The sequence below is a fragment of the Tenrec ecaudatus genome, chromosome 5, assembly GCF_050624435.1.
Source record: "Tenrec ecaudatus isolate mTenEca1 chromosome 5, mTenEca1.hap1, whole genome shotgun sequence".
Classification (NCBI taxonomy): domain Eukaryota; kingdom Metazoa; phylum Chordata; class Mammalia; order Afrosoricida; family Tenrecidae; genus Tenrec; species Tenrec ecaudatus.
The window spans coordinates 105,183,440-105,201,184 of NC_134534.1; the positions used below are offsets into that span (position 1 = coordinate 105,183,440).

Consider the following 17,745-nt stretch of genomic DNA (forward strand, 5'->3'; position numbering starts at 1 on the left):
GGTGCACCTCCTGTAGCTCAGTTCGCTAACACTACATTAAAATACTCTGATTTTTTAGGGGTGAGCAACATGATCAGTGTTATATGGCATATGTCTGCATCTCAAAGCCTAGAGGTGGCAGGGGAAACTAGTGCCTTCCTCTCCCCTCCCCCCTTAATCAGCACATCAAATATACTCAGAAACAAGCTTAACAGTTGAGTCACCACAATGTGTATATAATTATTTCTTACAATAACCCCTTTAAGATAGTCTACCTTATTTTATGGGTAAAAGAGGTTAAGTGGTTTAGCCAGTCTCACACATAACGGATGAATTAGATGTTTCTTTTAGACATACATGTTTGTGACTGTTGTTAAATGCCACTGAGTTGATTGTAACTCATGACCGTATTGCAACAGGACGAAACACTGCTTAGTCCAGCACCATCCTTACAATTATGTTTGAGCTCATCGTTGCTGCCAATGTGTCAATCCATCTCCTTGATGGTCTTCTTCTCTTTTGCTGACCTACTTTCCCCCTCCACTGCCATCATATCCATTCCGACTCATAGCAACACTATAGGGCAGAGTAGAACTGCTCCTGTGGGCTTTGAAGAATGTAACTCTTTATGGGAGTAGAAACTTTTATCTTTCTCTTGCGGAGCAGCAGTTGGATTTGAATCACTGATGGTGAAGTTAGCAGCACTGATGTGTAACCACTACACCACCAAGGCTCCTGGACTTCTATTTTAGCAAACACGATGTCCTTTTCCAGGGGCTTTTTCTCCTGCTAACATGTTCAAAGCAAGGGAGATGACGCCTTGCTATCCTCACTTCTAAGGAGCATTCTGGTTATATTTCTTCCAAAGTAGACTCGTTTGTTCTTCTAGCTATCCATGGCACTTTCAATACTCTTTGTCAATACCATAATTAAAATTCATTACTTTCTTTGTCTTTCTTATTCATCATACAAATTTAGCATGCATACGAGGCAACTGAAAATACCATGGCTTGGGTCAGATGAACTTGTCTTCAAAGTGACATCAAGTCTTGAGCAGCAGGTTTGTTCAATGTAATATTGTGATAGTCTGGGTAGACTAGAGAAACACATTCATAGACACTCACATGTGCATAAGAAAGAGCTTTATATACAAGAGCAATTGAATATTGAAAAAACATCCCAGCCCAGTTCAGATCAAGTCCATAAGTCTGATATTAGCCCATTATGCCTGATACCAATCTATAAAATCCTCTTCAGAATCAGGAAACACATGCAATGTCACCGAATGCAGGAAGATCACAGGCCAGTAGGTGGGAAGTCTTGTGGATCCGGTGGCATTGTAAGCATCTCCGTGCTGGCAGGGGTCTCTATGAGGCTTCCCTGGCTCCATCAGCCTCTCTCTGTGAGACAGGGATGTCTCACAGGGAGTGAGCCTGTCTCCTGTCTCCAGTAAGCTATTTATCTCGTTAGTGGTTCCAAATGAAGTCATCAAGCTGGGACCTGATTGACAGACTAAATTCTATCCCTTCACTCTTAATAGTCAAACAGACAACTGATTATGTAACTACCACAAATATATCATTTACTTTCATGACTGCTTCTAGAAACACTGGTTGTAGATCCAAGCAAAATTAAACCCTTGACAACAAGAACTTCAGCAGAGCTTCCAGACTAAGAAAAGACTACGAAGAAGAAATAAGTTGTCCACTTCTGAGGGATTAGCAGTGAAACACTGTCAGATATAGTGCCAGAAGATGAGTCACTCAGGTTGGAAGGCACTCAAATTAGGACTGAGAAAGAGCTGTCTGCGGAATACAGAGTCAAACCTAATTATGTAAATGGAGTAAAGCTTTTGGGACCTCCACTCTTATAAACAGTGATTGTACACATGGACCTCACCAGACAAAATGCACAGGAATCAATTTGGCTATATCTGAAGGCAGAGACAATAGAGAAGCTCAATATCAGCGGTCAAAATGAGGTCAGAGGTCAACTATCCAATTATGGAACAGACCATGAAGTGTTCATATGTGAGTTCAGGTTGAATTTGAAGAAAATAAAAACAAGCCCACAATAGTCAAAGTAAGACCTTTGTATCCTATCTGAATTTTGAGATCATCTCAAGAACAGAGTTGAAACAGGGAACACTAATGACAGAAGACTTCATGAGCTGTTGGATGACATTAAGAACATTGTACAGGAAGAAAGCAATAATAGACGATCCAGAAAAGACTAAAGTGGATGCCAGAAGAGACTCTGAAATGTGTTCTTGAACATAGAGTAGCTAAAATGAATGGAATAAATGATAAAATTAAAAAGTTGAATAGAAAATTCAAAAGGGCAGCTTGAGAAGTAAAGTATTATAAAGAAATGTGCATAGATCCAGAGTTGAAAAGCCAAAAAGTAGGAAACACATTCAGTATATCTCAAGCTGAAAGAATTGAAGAAAATATTCAGGACTTGAGTTGCAGGTTATAATCCTTGTAATCGAAGGATTATGTGGACAAAATACTGAATAAAGAGGATAGCAGCTAAAGAAGATGGAAGGCATACACAAAATCACTACATCAAAAAACTGATGGACATTCAGTATGTTTCCTTGAAGCAAATAGAAATTTTAGGGAAGCATTTCATGAAAAATACTAATTTTTAAATTTGTTGAAGAATGGATGCCTACTTACTGGATAAATGGCAATATAGTTTTTCTCCTTAAGGCCCTGTGAAGGGCAGAATATTCCCTAGTCCCCATGAAGATACTAAATTAAAATCACAAAAATCTATGAACGTGTTACTTTGTGACATTACTAAGTGTACAATGAAATAGGGAGTTTATCTTGCATCAACTGTGTGGGTCCAATCTAATATACAAATCTTTAAAACCGGAGAAACTTTTAAAACAAAAAAAACCTTTAAAACAAAAATGAGAGGGGACTATAGAAAAATAATGCTAGCATTTAAAGATGGAGGAAACTGATCATAAGCAAAGGAAGTAAGGCAGGTTCCTTTAGATCCTCTTTAAATGAACACAAGTCTTGGCTTTTATGCCAAATGCGACCCCAGTTGAGATTTCTAGCCTACATGAACTGTAAGAACAACCGGGGACGTAACGTTTTGCGTTTACCTTTTATTTAAGAGTTTCTGCACTCACAAAAGTGCTTTCTTATCTACTGGACTTCAAGGTGTGTGATGCAGGAAATGTGCTGAATGCTCTCACTGGGATTGCTGCGAAGTGCTGGCGTCTCATAAAGCTGAGCGGGACTCGTCTCGAGTTCCTAGGCGTCCGGCAAAACAGCCAGTTACCAAATAGAAGCCGGACGGCCAGGCGCATGGACTCGGTGGTCTCTTTTCCAATGACCACCGTTCATAACTAAGACGCTTAACCAAACATGCGCAGACCAGACCTCTGGTACCTGCCAGAGGCTCTCAGTAGCCAAATTCACACGCTCGCAGTGCACGACCCAAATATCGCGATAATTACCCTTGGCTTTCGGTACGAGACCAAAGCGCCTCTCCGAACACCAGGGCAAAACCCGCTGGTTTTGTTCTCGCGAGATCTCTCTGACAGCTCGGAGGCCCGTTCTCGCGAGATTTTCGGAGTCCAGGTTGCAAGGTAGCGCTGCCGAGCAAGGCTCCGCAGCAGCCAGGAGCGGTGCTTCCGTCCCGCCGTCCCCCCTGGCCGCGTCGGCAGCGGTGGTAGCGTTGGCGGAGGCAGAACCCGAGACGACTTGGTGAGCGCTGCCTTGTCGGCAGCACAAAGCGCTCTTCGGTTTTGCCGTCGCCTCAGACGCTGCCATCTTTTTTCTGGCACCCATTAGACTCTACATTTGACCCCCGCCGTCCCGTGGCTTCGGACTAAGGGGGCGTCGCTGCCCGGAGGGCGGCGGGAGATTTTCCAGTTTAAATGCGGCCGCACTGCTAGGCTCCTCCCCCTTGCCAGATGGCTCGCCCCGACCCGAAGTTCTGCGTCGAAACCGCCCGCAAAGGTATAGGCTTCCAGCTCGCCTCTTGGCTTTACTGCTTTCGGTGAACCCGTTCTTAGCAGCACCCTCCGTGTGTAGGTGTGTAGGGTTTACCCAGTAGTACCTCCGAGGAACTGTAGGAGAATACACAGCCCTCAAGGGCTGAGATAAATCCTTTCCGATTCACTGCTGTGAACTTGGACTCAGACTGCCCTTGGTCCTTTTCCTTGCTTTGACAAATAACTTGCTGGAACATCTTGGTGCACTTTCCTCATCTGTAAAATTGCTGGCATTAATGAATGAGTCAGTGTATGCACAACACAAAGTGTCTGGCACATAGTAAGTGCTCAATATTGTTACTGATTAGAAGGTTTTGTTGTTAAGTAGGCGAATAAGAGTTGAGACATCTAGTTCAGTTTAGTTTTATTACACCAAGAGCTTAATGCATGATGTTACAACCTAAAGCCTTATAGCACACCGTTGGTAGACTCACAAGAAAGTTTGACGCCAGTATAAGGCATCTGTCATAAAGCTTCTGGGATGTCTTTTAGCCCCCGATTTAGAGCTTTCATTCATAATCATGATATATCAAACGCTATCATGTATTGAGTACTCTGTTAGTAATATGCTTATTGTTTATCTACATGCATTCTTATGATTAAGATGGTTCTGGTTTAAATCAACGAGGAATTCTGAGCTAAAGCTCCGAGAGTTGAAGTAACATGCCCGACTCAGAAGGCCAGGAATTGAATGGAACTCAGATATTTGTTGTAGTTGTCCCAGTGAGTCAGTTCCAACTCATAGCAACCAGATGTCTGTAGACAGAGTGGAAAACTTCCTGGTCTGGCAGAGCCCTCACCATGATTCTTGTGTTTGAGTTCAAACGGCAATCCCCCTTCTTGAGACTCTCCTTCTTTTTCTCTGACCTTCCTCTTTTCCAAGCCTGCTATCCTTTTCCTAGGGACACCTGGTGGCAAAGTGGTCACGATTTAGGATGCTCACCACAAGGCCAGCAGTTGAAACTGCCAGCTCTTCAACAGGGGAAAATTGGGGCTTCCTACTCCTGTCAAGAGTTAACAGTCTCAGAAATTCACAGAGGCACTTCCCTGCTTTCCTGTAGGGTCACTGAGTTGGCATCTGCTCAATGACAGTGAGTTTTTTGGGGGTGGAAGGTGGAGGAGGGAGTGGGGGAGATATCCTCTTGATATGGCCAAAGTACAAGAGATTAAGTTTCACTATTCTTGTTTCAGTTGTACTTTTTCCAAGACACGTTTATTCATTCTTTTGCTCTCACTCATACCATCGTTCAAATACATCAGTTCTCTGCTGCTCTTCTTTTGGCACAGAGTCGTCATGGATATGAGTTCATTGAAGACACTGGGTTGGGTCAAGCATGCCTTAGTTCTCAAAGTGATATCCTAGTATTTTAACAGCAAAATCTTTTTTCAGCATGTTTGATCCAAGCAATATCATTTAATTTCTTGACTGCTACCTTCTTGGGTGTTAGATCTGAGTAAAACACAATCCTTGACAACATCAATTTTATCTCCAAGCATCATCATATTTATCGGTCTAATTGTATAGATTTTAGTTTTCTTTTCGTTGAGATGTAATCCCTACTAAAGGTTGTATTTGTTCTCTCAGTAAGTGCTAACATAGAGTGCTTCGAGTTTTCTTTCAGCAAGCAAAGCTGTGTCATCTGCATATTGAAGGTTGTTAATGAGCTTTCCTATAATCTTGATGCTATGTTATTCATAAAGTCCAGCTTCTTGGATTATTTGCTCAGAATACAGATGGAGAAAGTATAGTTAAAAAAACACAACCTTGAGGCATATTTTTCCTGTTTTTAAACTACTCAGTATCATTTGTTCTGTTTAAAGGACTCATGGTCTAGGTACAAGTTTCTCGTGTGCACAAATAAGTTTGATATACATAATGGAATGTCTTTGCATACCAAAACATAAGTAAACATCTTTCTAGTATTCTCGGCTGTCAGCCAGGATCCATCTGATGTCAACTGGACCCACACCTTCTGAATCTGACTTGCATTTCTGGCAGCTCCCTAACTATATATTGTTACCACCATTTTTGAATTCAGCAAGATTTTACTTGTGTGTGATACTAATGATATTGTTTGATAATTTTCACATTCTTATGGATCCCCATTCTTTGAAATGTGCAAAAATATGGATCTCTTTGAGTTAGTTGGCCAGGTAGCTGTCTCCTAGATTTCTTGGAATAGAAATAATAAAAATAGAAATTGATGAAAACCAACTGAGATGTTTTTAAAAATTGATGCAGGACTAGAAGCTCTTACTCTCATCAATTCCTTGACCCTTATTATTTGCTAATGCTGTCAGTGAAAGTAGTTCTTCCTTCCGTACTATCCTTTCTTGGTCATATGCCACCTCTTGAAATGGTTGAATGTCTATCAGTTCTTTTTGGTACAGCGACTATCTATCTTCTTTTGATGGTTCCTGCAACATAGGTTGCTTCAATAATGCATCTCGAGGTTTACATTTTTCTTCGTTTCTTTCAGTTTGAAAAATGCAAGGCCTGTATTTTTCTTTTGCTATTCTAACACTAGGTCTTTACACATTTCATTATAATATTTTAGCTCTTCTTCTGGAGCCATCCTTTGAAATCTTCTGTTCAGCTTTTACTTCATTAATACTTCCATTTACGGTAGCACTCTATTCAAGTGACAGTGTTTCTATTGACATCCATTTTGGTCTTTTGTTTTTCTTTCCCTTCCTGACTTTTGAATGATCTTTTGGGTTCTTTGTGTGTGGTATTCTTGTCATCTTACAACTTGTATGGTCTTCAGTCATTAGCACTAAATTTGTCTAATTTATTCTTGTGATAATCTCTAAATTCATGTGAGACCTGCTTGAGGTCACACTTCGGCTCTCCTAGACTTCAGTTGAAGTTGTGTCTGAGCAGCTCATGGCTTGTTCCAGTGTTGGCCCCTAGCTTGGTTCTCACTGATGAACTTCTCCAGTATCGCTTTCCACCGATGTAGTGGATTTGATTCCTGTATATGCCATCTGGTGAGGTACAAATGTATAGTTACCATGTATGTTGGTATGAAAAGGTTTTTGCAATAAACAAGTAGTTCATTGATTGCAAAGTGTTAGCTATATATAAACATTAATAAATCTTTTCTACTATCCTTTATTGAGTGTCAGACATCACTCTGTGTGCTCAGGATTTAGCAGTGAATCAAAATATATTTAATTTGGAGAGACAAACAGTAATGGAGCATGTATGTTATTTTCCCTGAAGATAAAAACCAAGCAATGTAAAGAGAGAGGAAGTAGCGGAGTTGCTGTTTTAGATTAATGATATAGTGTCTTTTGAGCAGACACCTGAATGAAGTCAAAGTATCAGCCACTTAGGTATTTAGAAAAAGTGGTTTGGTAGAAGGTATAAAAAACACGAGGGCCCTGAGGAGTCTTGCTGGCTCTTAGAGAAATTGGGTTACTAACTGAAAGGTGCTGGTTTAAACCCACCAGCTGCTTCAATGGAATAGATGAGGCTGGTTGCCCCATAAGGATTTATAATGCATTGAAATCGTATATAGGGTTGCTATGAGTTTATTGGCTCGATGGCAATGGGCTTTTGGTTGGTTTTAGTGGGAGCTGTGTTAAGGAACAGCAAAAAGATCAATTTGGAGTAAAAGTGTAGGAGATGATGTTAAAGAAGAAGAGAGGGAACAGAACTTACGGGGCCTTATCACCTCCAATAAACCCCCAAGCCCAAGAATTGAAGACTTCAAAGAAATGCTCAAGAAAACCAGCTAAAGTATTATAAAGCTGTGCAAAAACCCGATGTTAGTAAATCAAAAGAAAATAGGTAGATGTTAGGAAATCAAAAGAAACAACAACATGCTTGCATTGTTGAAGCTGAAAGGCTGAAGGAAAAATTTAAATAAGTTCCATTATGAAAGGAATCTGTGGGCACAATGTATCATATCCTCTTCCTTTTTCTCCTTCTCAGTATTTAGAGCCCTAGTGGCATTGTGGTTACACCGTCTAGTCGGTTCCTTCTCATAATAACCCTACATAGGAACAAATGAACCACCGCCCGGTCCTGTTCCCCTCTCACAATGTTCTTTATGCGGGAGCCCATTGTTTCAGCCACTGGGTCAATCCATCTTGTCAAGGGCCTTCTTTTTTGCTGTTCCTCCATTTACTAAGCGTGATGTCCTTCTCCAGGAACTAGTGTTTTCTGATAACATGTACAGAATACACGAGCTAAATTCTCGCCATCCTGGCCTCTAATGGAACATTCTGGCTGTACTTCTTCCATGAGAGAGCTGTTTGTTCTTTTGGTCTTCCTTATTCAGTGTCCAGCTTTCACATGCATATGAGACCACTGAAAGTACTGTGACTTGGGTAAGGCGTGCCTTAGTCCTCAAAGTAGCATCCTTGCTTGTCAACACTTTAAAGAGGTCTGCAGTGCGTCATTTGATCATCTGTGAACATTGCTTTTAGACCCAAACAAGATGAAGTCCTTAACAAGTTCGATCTTTTTTCTCCATTTATCATAATGTTACCTTTTGGCCCATTTGTGAGAAGTTTGGTTTTCTTTACACTGAGCTGTAATCCGTACTGAAGACTAAAACCTTATCTTCATCAGCAAGTGCTTCAAGTCTGCCTCACTTTCAGCAAGCAAGGTTGTGTCATCTACATATAACAGGCTGTTATTAAGCTTTCCTCCAATCCTGAGGCCATATTCTTCTGCATATACTCCAGTTTTTCTGATTATTTGCTTAGCATACAGATTGAATATGTTGAGAGGTTTCAATCCCCTTTTCCCTTGGCACACCTTTTCTGATTTTAGCCCATGCAATATTCTGTTTGAACAGCTGTATCTGATCCATATACAGATTTACATGCAAACAAGTGTTCTGAATTCCATTCTTCTCAAGGCTATGCATAGTTTGTGATGAGCCCTGGTGGCGTGGTGGCCTAGGAGTTGGGCTACAAGCTGCAAGGTAAGAGTTGAGCTAAAAACCAAAAGGCCAGCAGTTCAAAAACACCATCCACTGTACCCATAAAGAGTTAGAGCCTCAGAGATCCACAGGGGCCATTTTACGTGCCCTATATAGAGTACTATGAGTTACAGTCAACTTGATGGCAGCGGGTTTGAGTTTTATTATAACACTAGTTATGAGATATTACTTTATAAGCTAGTTATAATTTATGGGGTGTTTCTTTCTAAGCTGTATTTGGACTCATTATTTTCTTCTTTATTTCTATAGACAAATGGTGTTCCGGGGAAAGATGTCTTGCTCCTTCTCCAGAGAATGAACAGCTTTGTGAAGCAAGCATAAAATCCATCACTGTGGATGAAAATGGGAAGCCATTTGCAGTTGTCTTATATCCAAATTCTCTAGAAAGGAAAGTACCTCTTAAGAGACTTCAAGAGGTAAAACCTACTAAAGATTGCTCCAGGAATTATATATTTGATGATGAAGATTTAGAAAAACCTTACTTCCCAGATCAAAAATTTCCATCATCTGCTGTTGCTTTTAATTTATCAGAAGATGGAGACTGTATTCCTTATACTATTAATCGGTATTTGAGAGACTATCAAAGAGAAGGAGCCCAGTTTCTCTATGGACACTACATCCGTGGAAGAGGGTGCATTCTCGGGGATGACATGGGCCTTGGGAAAACAGTACAGGTATTTATTTTGATTTCTTTATCATTACAATTCAGTGACATAATTTTATGATGCACATGAGTCGTTACCAAATGGAAATCTTCATTTTCACTTCCAGATGTTTTATACTTACTTTCTGTGTGTGCATTACCCACAGAAGCCCTCAAAACTAAGGACGGTGTCTCATTCATTTTATCCTTAGTATTTAATTAGAACCTATACCATACATTGTTCAGAAATAGTTGTTTATTATAAAGTGGCTTGATTTTACCTTTGGTAGGCCTGTACTAAGGCATTATTAATATTCAGAATGGTTTCACCTTCTTAGTAGTACTTTATAGCAGGAAAGTATTCTGAAATTTGGTAGGCTATCTTTCACGATTACATTGATACAGATTTCCTGTAGCTGTTTTGTAAACATTGGTTGGATTTATCCTTTCAGAATTGACTGTATTTAGGACCCACCTGACCTCTAGAAGTTCTGTTAGTGGACTTCAAGGGGCCTCTTAGATCTCCGAAATGTATACCAGATTATGTATATAGAACTATGCGTGTACCTTGCTGCAGAGTAGATCTGTGCTAGGTATTTCTGCGGAGTGGATCTGTTAGCTATCTAATGTTTTGTAACAGATTGCCTCCAAATCTAGCAACTAAAAACAATGCTCATTTACCGGCTCACAGGTTCTGTGAGCCAGGGATTCAAGTATCCCTTAGCTGAATCTTCTGCCACTGTCTTTCACAAAACTGCAGGCACCTCAAGACTGGACTGGAAAGATTTACTTCCTAACTCCTAAGATTGTTGAAGGATTGAGTTCCATGTAGATTGTTGGACCAAGACCTCAGCTTCTCATGAGCCTGGGGGTGTCCTTTACTTCCATTCATAGAGCATCTTACAAGGTGGCAGTTTGCTTTATGAGGGTGAGCAAGTTAGAGGGCTAGAAGTCAATGTCTTGTCTTGGTCACCTAATAATCCAAGAAGAACCATGTTTTCAATTTTGCTGTCATGTGTACACGTGAAACAAACTGCTGTATCTAAGCCACACTCAAGGACAGAGATTATTGTGCAGGGAGGGAACACCAGAAGTTGGCATCACAGGGAGCCATGTCAGAATGGCCTGCCACAGGTCCTCAGTAATTTCTTTTAGGTTTTCAAAGAGGTATGTAATCCAGAAAAGATTAGTTCCCATTTTAGACCACTCTGAATTTTTAGGAGTATTTGTCTAGTTTGTAATTAAATGATTTAATATTTTATTTTTAATGATGTTTTCTTTGGTTATTAAAATTCAAATATATGTAAAAATGATGTCTAAGATTTAAAAATAGTAAACACAGCCTAGCTGAACAGTGCTGCTGTGTATAAAGTTCTAGCATGAAAGTCTTAGGCTCAGATAAAATCCTTCAGTAATCATAGCACGATTCTAGTAGCTGTATTGTCTGTTGGTTTAAAGTCAGGCAATGCTGCACAATGGAGCAATTGCTTATAGAATGAATGAAATTGCTTTTGCAGGAAAGTAGGTGGCAAAAACAGTCTGTGACCAAGATATGCTGATGAATACTAAAACAAATAAATGAATGAACAAAGGACTACTTTTCCATATTTATGGATATTTCACTGGTTTTTCCCATATTAGAATATTTCTTCAGAGCCCTGGTAGAACTTAGTGCTCAGCCACTAACTGTGAGGTTGGTTGGTGGTTCGGACTGGCTACTGCTCCATCAGAGTAAAGACCTGGAAATATGTTCCTGTAAAGATTATAGCTCAGGAAACGCTATGGGGCATTCAGTTCTTTCTGAAATCAGTTCAGCTCCAGAATTGACTCAACAGCACACAGTAGCAGAATGCTATTTCCTACCATTCTTTGACTTGCTAATGTCCATTCCTATTAAAAAGTCGTTAACACGTAGGCTGCCTGAGGATGCAACCCCAAATGACCTGCATTTGGGACTCACCACCTAAAACCTGTGTACAGTTCCAATTGTTGTGCATGCTTTAACCTCAAGTTTGAAATGTACCTTTTATCTCTAAAGCCCTTGTTACACAGTTTTCTTTATTTTTCATTGATACAATTACTTGTAAGGTGACTGATTTTACTGCAAGATTTTGTTTTACTTGACACATTGAAATCAGAATTTTGTTAGAAGATTTTGAGCTTTTGTTTTAGGAAAAGCTTTAAAAAATATTTCCATTTTATTGTGCCTTTAGTGCAAGTTTACACAGCAAATTCCGTTCCCGTTTGACACTTTCCTTACAATGTGTTCAGTGTCATTGTTGCACTGGGCCCTGGAGGTGGTGCAGTGCGTGAGCCATCACTGCCAGCACTCCACCTGGTCAAGGGCCTTTCTCTTTTACGCTGCCCTTCTACTTTACCAAGCATGACATTACAGTCTTCACAAATGTGAGCGCTCTTTATTTATTTATTATTGTTAATTGTCAACAGTTTTATCATGTAGTTTACATATGTAAGTGAGTGGTTTAGTCATATTACAAAAAGAGTTGGTTTTTTGCATTTTTAATTGCTTTCTTTTAGACTGAGGTTTTCTGTTTTGCCTAGTCTTTTTTTTTTGCTTCCTGTTTGTTTCATATGATTTTCTATATATAAAACTCAGGGTAGGAAGATCTCTAGATATAATAACTGAACTGATAATTGCCTAGGGGCATGGCAGGGGAGTATGTGGGAGCTAATAACAATAAGTACTAGAAGTAATTATTCTGAAATTAATTTTGGTGATGATTGCACAGATTGGATGATTAAATTGTATGTTAATGTGGAGTATATGCTAATAAAACAATTAAAAATAGAGTTGCATAATCATCACTACAATCAGTTTGAAAACATTTCTTCTTGTACTTATTATTAGCTTCCCATTTCCCCTCAACCTCCGCAATTGTAACCTTAAGAAACTATTAATCTATTTACTGCCCCTATAGGTTTGCCTGTCCTAGATTTAATATAAAGGAAAACATACAAAGACAAAACAAAACTCAACCATAATAACCAAAATCTACCAGAAAACCTCAATAAACAAATCTAAAATGGGTCCAAAGGAAGAAAAAATTATCAAGTGTTAAATTTTAATCTGATACATCTGCCTTAGTCCACTTTCCAAATAAGCTAGCTATTCACATCTCTGGTCAGTAGTCAGAGGGATTCACCAGAGGCTTCCTCCACTTGGGGACCCTGCAGAAATATCTATAACTGACTTCTATGAATATATTTATATGCACATGTATATCTATGTTTGTGTCTATTTATTCTACTCATTCACATGTCTGTAGAAAGGTTAATGAAAAAGTATTGCTATTAGGGTCCTGGTTCATACATGCATAGATTTATTCCAAACAATATGTTTAAACATGTCCCTATGATCAGTGCAAATGGATATTTGCCTTTCACTGACCGTCATAGCCTTCTGCAAACTGGGTGCTCAGAATTTAAGCTCTAATATTGTGTCCTCCTCCGGTCTTGGATTTTGTTATTTGCAACACTTGGATAACACAGGCTGGTGGACTTCTATGTAGACTTAACTGATACTTTAGTTAGGTGGCTATTTAAGACAAAGCTCTTAAGACCCCAGATATTATTCTTTCTGATAGATACTATCTGTTTCTTCCCCGCACTTTGCTGTAGCACCCATATCTTCAGTGACCTCTTCATGAGAGCAAGAATCGAATAGGGCCCCCTAAGAACTAATTTTTCTTAGAGATGTGCTCTTTAATTGCATTCTGGCTATTCTATTTCTTGTGTTCTCTTCTCCCTACCATCTTAGCTTCTCATCTTTAGTTTAAATGTTGACTTTTAGGTCTTATTTACCAGGGGACTGTATTCACAGGTAGTTTGTTAAAAGGTGACCTTCAAATAATTTCAGTTCAGGAAGATGCCAGGGAGTCCTCTAATTTCACTTGGTGCCATAAGTCTGAACTTTAAGAATTTGAGCTCTGTTCCTGTTTTCCTTCCATCTAGTTTCTGAGGTTCTGTCTCATATGGCCCTCATGAGAACACTCCTTGGTGGTAGGAGGGCACCCTCTTGCTCTTCTCAGCTCAGGGTAGATGAGGCCATGGCTCATGTAGCCTTTTAGTCCAGTAGACTAGTTTCTTTTCTGAGATTTTTCTTTTTCTCTCTCTTTTGCGCCTAACCAGTACTGACTGTTCCTTGTAATTTAGTTGGTTGCTTGCAAAATGGCAGATGCTACTCACCGCAGTAAGATGCAGAACGTGAACTTTTTCTGTTCTATTATGCCATTTGGCTGAATTGTGATTAATTGACTAAGTTGAGATTTAAACCTTCAAACTCAGACAACCAATTTTCTAAGTAGTTACATCTGAGAAAGATCTGTAACTGTGACTTATGTGCACACACATATTTATGCTTGTGAGTACTTATTCTACCATTCACATGTATGTGAAAAGATGTTGCTATTAGAATTCTAGTTTATACATGCATGGTTTTATTCCAAATAAAATATGCTTAAACATGTCCCTATGATCCGTGGATGACTGCAAATAAGTCGTCTCAATAATACATTTGTTTTAGTCCTATTCGAAACACAAAACTAAACAAAAGAAATTTGCTGCTGAGCCAACCTTGACTCCGTCAACCCCTTATGGTTTAGGACGCTGTAACTTTATAGGAGTAGAAAGCTGTCTTTAACTGGTGGGTTCTAGCTGCCAACCATGCAGCTCGCAGTCTAACACATAACCACTACATCACCAGGCTTCCTAGTTTTATTCAGGTAACTTAAACAAAAACAAAGTCCAATCAAAACTGTAGCTTTTGAGGGGGATCTACTGGGCCAGTTAAATTGAAGGTAGGAAGGTTACTTGGGAAGGAATGTGTGACTAGAGTGGGATCCCAAATGGATAATTTTTGATAGATTTTCTTTAAGGACACAGGACAATCATGGGGATTTACAAGTAAGAAGTTTTAAGAAAATTAAACACTGCATTGGGGAGAAAAAGTCCCAAAAAGCCATGCAGAGGAATGTTTTTTTCCATCGTGACAATGCACCTCTTCAGTCTTCTAGGGTACCTAGCTCTGTTTTATGAGAGTTTTGTTGGGAAACTTTACCCCATCCACCCTCTAGCCCTGCGCTTGCCCCTTTTATACTTCTTCTTGCTCTACAAATTTAAATGTCATTTAAAAGTTGCACAATCGGTGTCCCTGAAGGATGCCCAAATTGCCATTTTGACATGGTTTGAATCGCAACTAGTTGACAAAAATTGCAAAAATCTCCAGGGGGCAGTTTGACAGAAACACCACCTTCAAAAGTGTATAGACCTAGATGGAGGACGTGAACAAACAATAGCTTCATATTTTCTTTTATCTTTCCTGTTTTTTTAATCATTTTATTGGGGGCTCATACAATTCTTATCACAATCCATGCATACATCCATTGTGTCAAGCACATATGTACATTTGTTGCCCTCACCATTCTCAAAACATTTGCCTTCTACTTGAGCCCTTCATATCTGCTGCTCATTTTCCCCCTCCCTCCCCACTCCCTCCACCCAGTGAACCCTTCATCATTCATAAATTATTATTATTTCATCATATGTTACACTGTCCGATGTCTCCCTCTGCCTTCTCTGCTGCCCCTCCCCCAGGGAGGAGGTTATATGTAGATTATTGTAATCAGTTCCCCTTTCTACCCCACATTCTCTCCACCCTCTAGGCATCACCACTCTCACCACTGGTCCTGAAGGAGTCATCTGTCCTGGTTTCCCTGTGTTTCCAGTTGCTCTCTGTACCTATGTACATCCTCTGGTCTAGCCAGATTTGTAAGGTAGAATTGGGATCATGATAGTGGGGGGAGGAAACATTTAAGAACTAGAGGAAAGTTATATAGCAATAGCTTCATATTTTGAAACTTTTGTTTAATCAAATTTCTTCAATTTCATAGTAATACTTTTTCCTTACTCTTTACAGACCTATACATAATCCTATATATATTATTTTTTAAAATTATTGTTGCTACTGCTGCCAAATTATATATCTCCTGTTCTTTATCACAAACATCGTTTCTCTTGTACACTTCCTACTGACATCATTTACATTAGTCAAGCTGTGCTTAGTATGTCTGCATGCAGCGCTGCTTTCTCATTACCAAAATATAAATATTGATTATCTAGACAGTGATTTTTGCATCCCTTCCCACATCCATACTAATCACCAATTAAAGTTAGTTTCTGTATATATGAGTGAGTATCCCCCCCCCCTCCTTCCACACACACACATATTAAACCAGAATTGTGCGGGGCAGAGTACCCACTTTTCCTGCTAGGCGAACATGGAGCAACTCAATCTGAGCTAGTGTACCAAGTGGTGTCACCTGGGAAGGTTCTCTCTGGTCACAATAAATTATTTCATGTAAGCATTTTTGCTCGAACCCTGTTTTTTAAAATAATTTTATTAGGGGTTCATACAGTTCTTTTCATAATCCATCCATCCATCCATTGTATGTCAAGCACATTTGTACATTTGTTACCATCATCATTCCCAAAACATTTGCTTTCTATTTGAGCCCTTAGTGTCAGCTCCTCATTTTCCCCCCTCCCTGTTCCCTCCTCCCTCATGAACCCTTGATAATTTATAAATTATTATTATTTTGGCATATCTTACAGTGACCAATGCCTCCCTTCACCCACTTTTCTGTTGCTCACCCCCCAGGGAGGAGGTTATATGTAGATCCTTGTCATCGGTTCCACCTTTCTACCCTACCTTCCCTCTACCCTCCAGTATTGCCACTCACCACTGGTCCTAAAGGGATCATCTGGCCTGGATTCCCTGTGTGTGATTTGGATTCCCTGCCTGATTTGTGGTAGACAGGGCACTGGTTTTGCCACCACGGCAATGCACCTGCTCCTGCAGCCATCTTAGTGCACCAGTCTTTGGCAAACAACAGCATGCTTGTCTTGCTACATGCCGTATTCATCTGACCTCGCTCTGTGTGACTTCTTTTTGCTCTGCAAATGAAGAGGGACATGAAAGTACATTGACTTGAAGCAATAGAAGAGTTGAAGAGAAAAATGAGGTGAAGAAAAAAAATGGTGCTGTCAGCCATACAAACAGATGAGTTTGAAAAATGATTCCCAGAATGGAATCACAGATTTGACAAATTTATTAAGTATAAAGGAGAGTACTTTGAAGATGATAAGGTTGTTTTGTAAAACAAATATAAACACATAGCTTTGAATAAACAATTCTGGGATTTTGGAGGTACTCTCGTGTGTGTATATTTCTCTTCTTATAAAATATTTGTCCCTTAATATTTGACTTATTTTGCTTAGCATTATTTCCTCCAGATGCATCCATCTTATGTTTTGTGGACTCTTGGTGGCTGCATCGAGCATATGTTGTGCATATGTTCCATTATTTTGCTTATCCATTTATTCTTTGAAAGACATGTTTTTCTTTTTGCTATTTTGCCAAATGCTACAGTGAACATAGGTGTGTATAGGCCTGCCCGTGTTTCTTTTATTAAGTCTTTAGGGCATATTCCTAGGAAGGGATAGTGTTCTGAGGAAATGCTATGAAAGCCTTTGGGGACTCATTTTCAGAATATGGGGATTGTTTCAGTAATCATTTTGATACTTGTTTTGATTTATCTGTTTTTTTTGGGGGGAAATATAGTTCTATGGATATTATTCTTGTAACTCAGAATTGTTTGCATTTTTTACAAGCCAGAATGGAGTTGGAGAAGATAGAAACATGGGAACTATGCTCACCTTTTAAAGAAATATAGCTTTGAGGGGTACATACCCACTGCCAAAACTGCCCTCAAGTCTATTTTGACTCATAGAGACCCTGTATAAAGTTCCTGAGACTGAACCTCCGTATAGGATCAGGCAGCTTTGTGTTTCTCCTTTAGAGTAGCTGGTGGGTTTGAACTTCGAGACGTGTGGCTAGCAGCCCAGTGCTTATCCCGCAGCACCACCAGGAATCCTTTGCAGCGGGTATAATGGCTTAGTAATGTTGAAGGAAAATGGGATTTTGGGTTTTTTATAATTGCTTGTTTTATATTATGATGAGATGGAAGAGGCTTGAGTATTTTTTAACGTAAATGAAAAGGCCTCAATTGAGAAGTATTTGAGGAGGCATCATATGTACGTGTATGTACTGGTTACTTCATGTGTGCATA

At 39.6% G+C, this 17,745-nt stretch overlaps 1 protein-coding gene across 3 annotated transcripts in view; it reads left to right on the plus strand.

The window, feature by feature from the left end:
• Window positions 1–3,591: 3,591 nt before the first annotated feature.
• Window positions 3,592–17,745, plus strand: part of ERCC6L2 (ERCC excision repair 6 like 2) — a 167,210-nt gene continuing 153,056 nt past the window's right edge. For all 3 annotated transcript variants that reach the window (XM_075549800.1, XM_075549802.1, XM_075549803.1), the window contains exons 1-2: window positions 3,592–3,962; window positions 9,205–9,629. In XM_075549800.1, coding sequence (XP_075405915.1) covers window positions 3,917–3,962; window positions 9,205–9,629 — 471 coding nt within the window. In that variant the 5' untranslated portion in view covers window positions 3,592–3,916. The remainder of the gene's footprint in view (window positions 3,963–9,204; window positions 9,630–17,745) is intronic.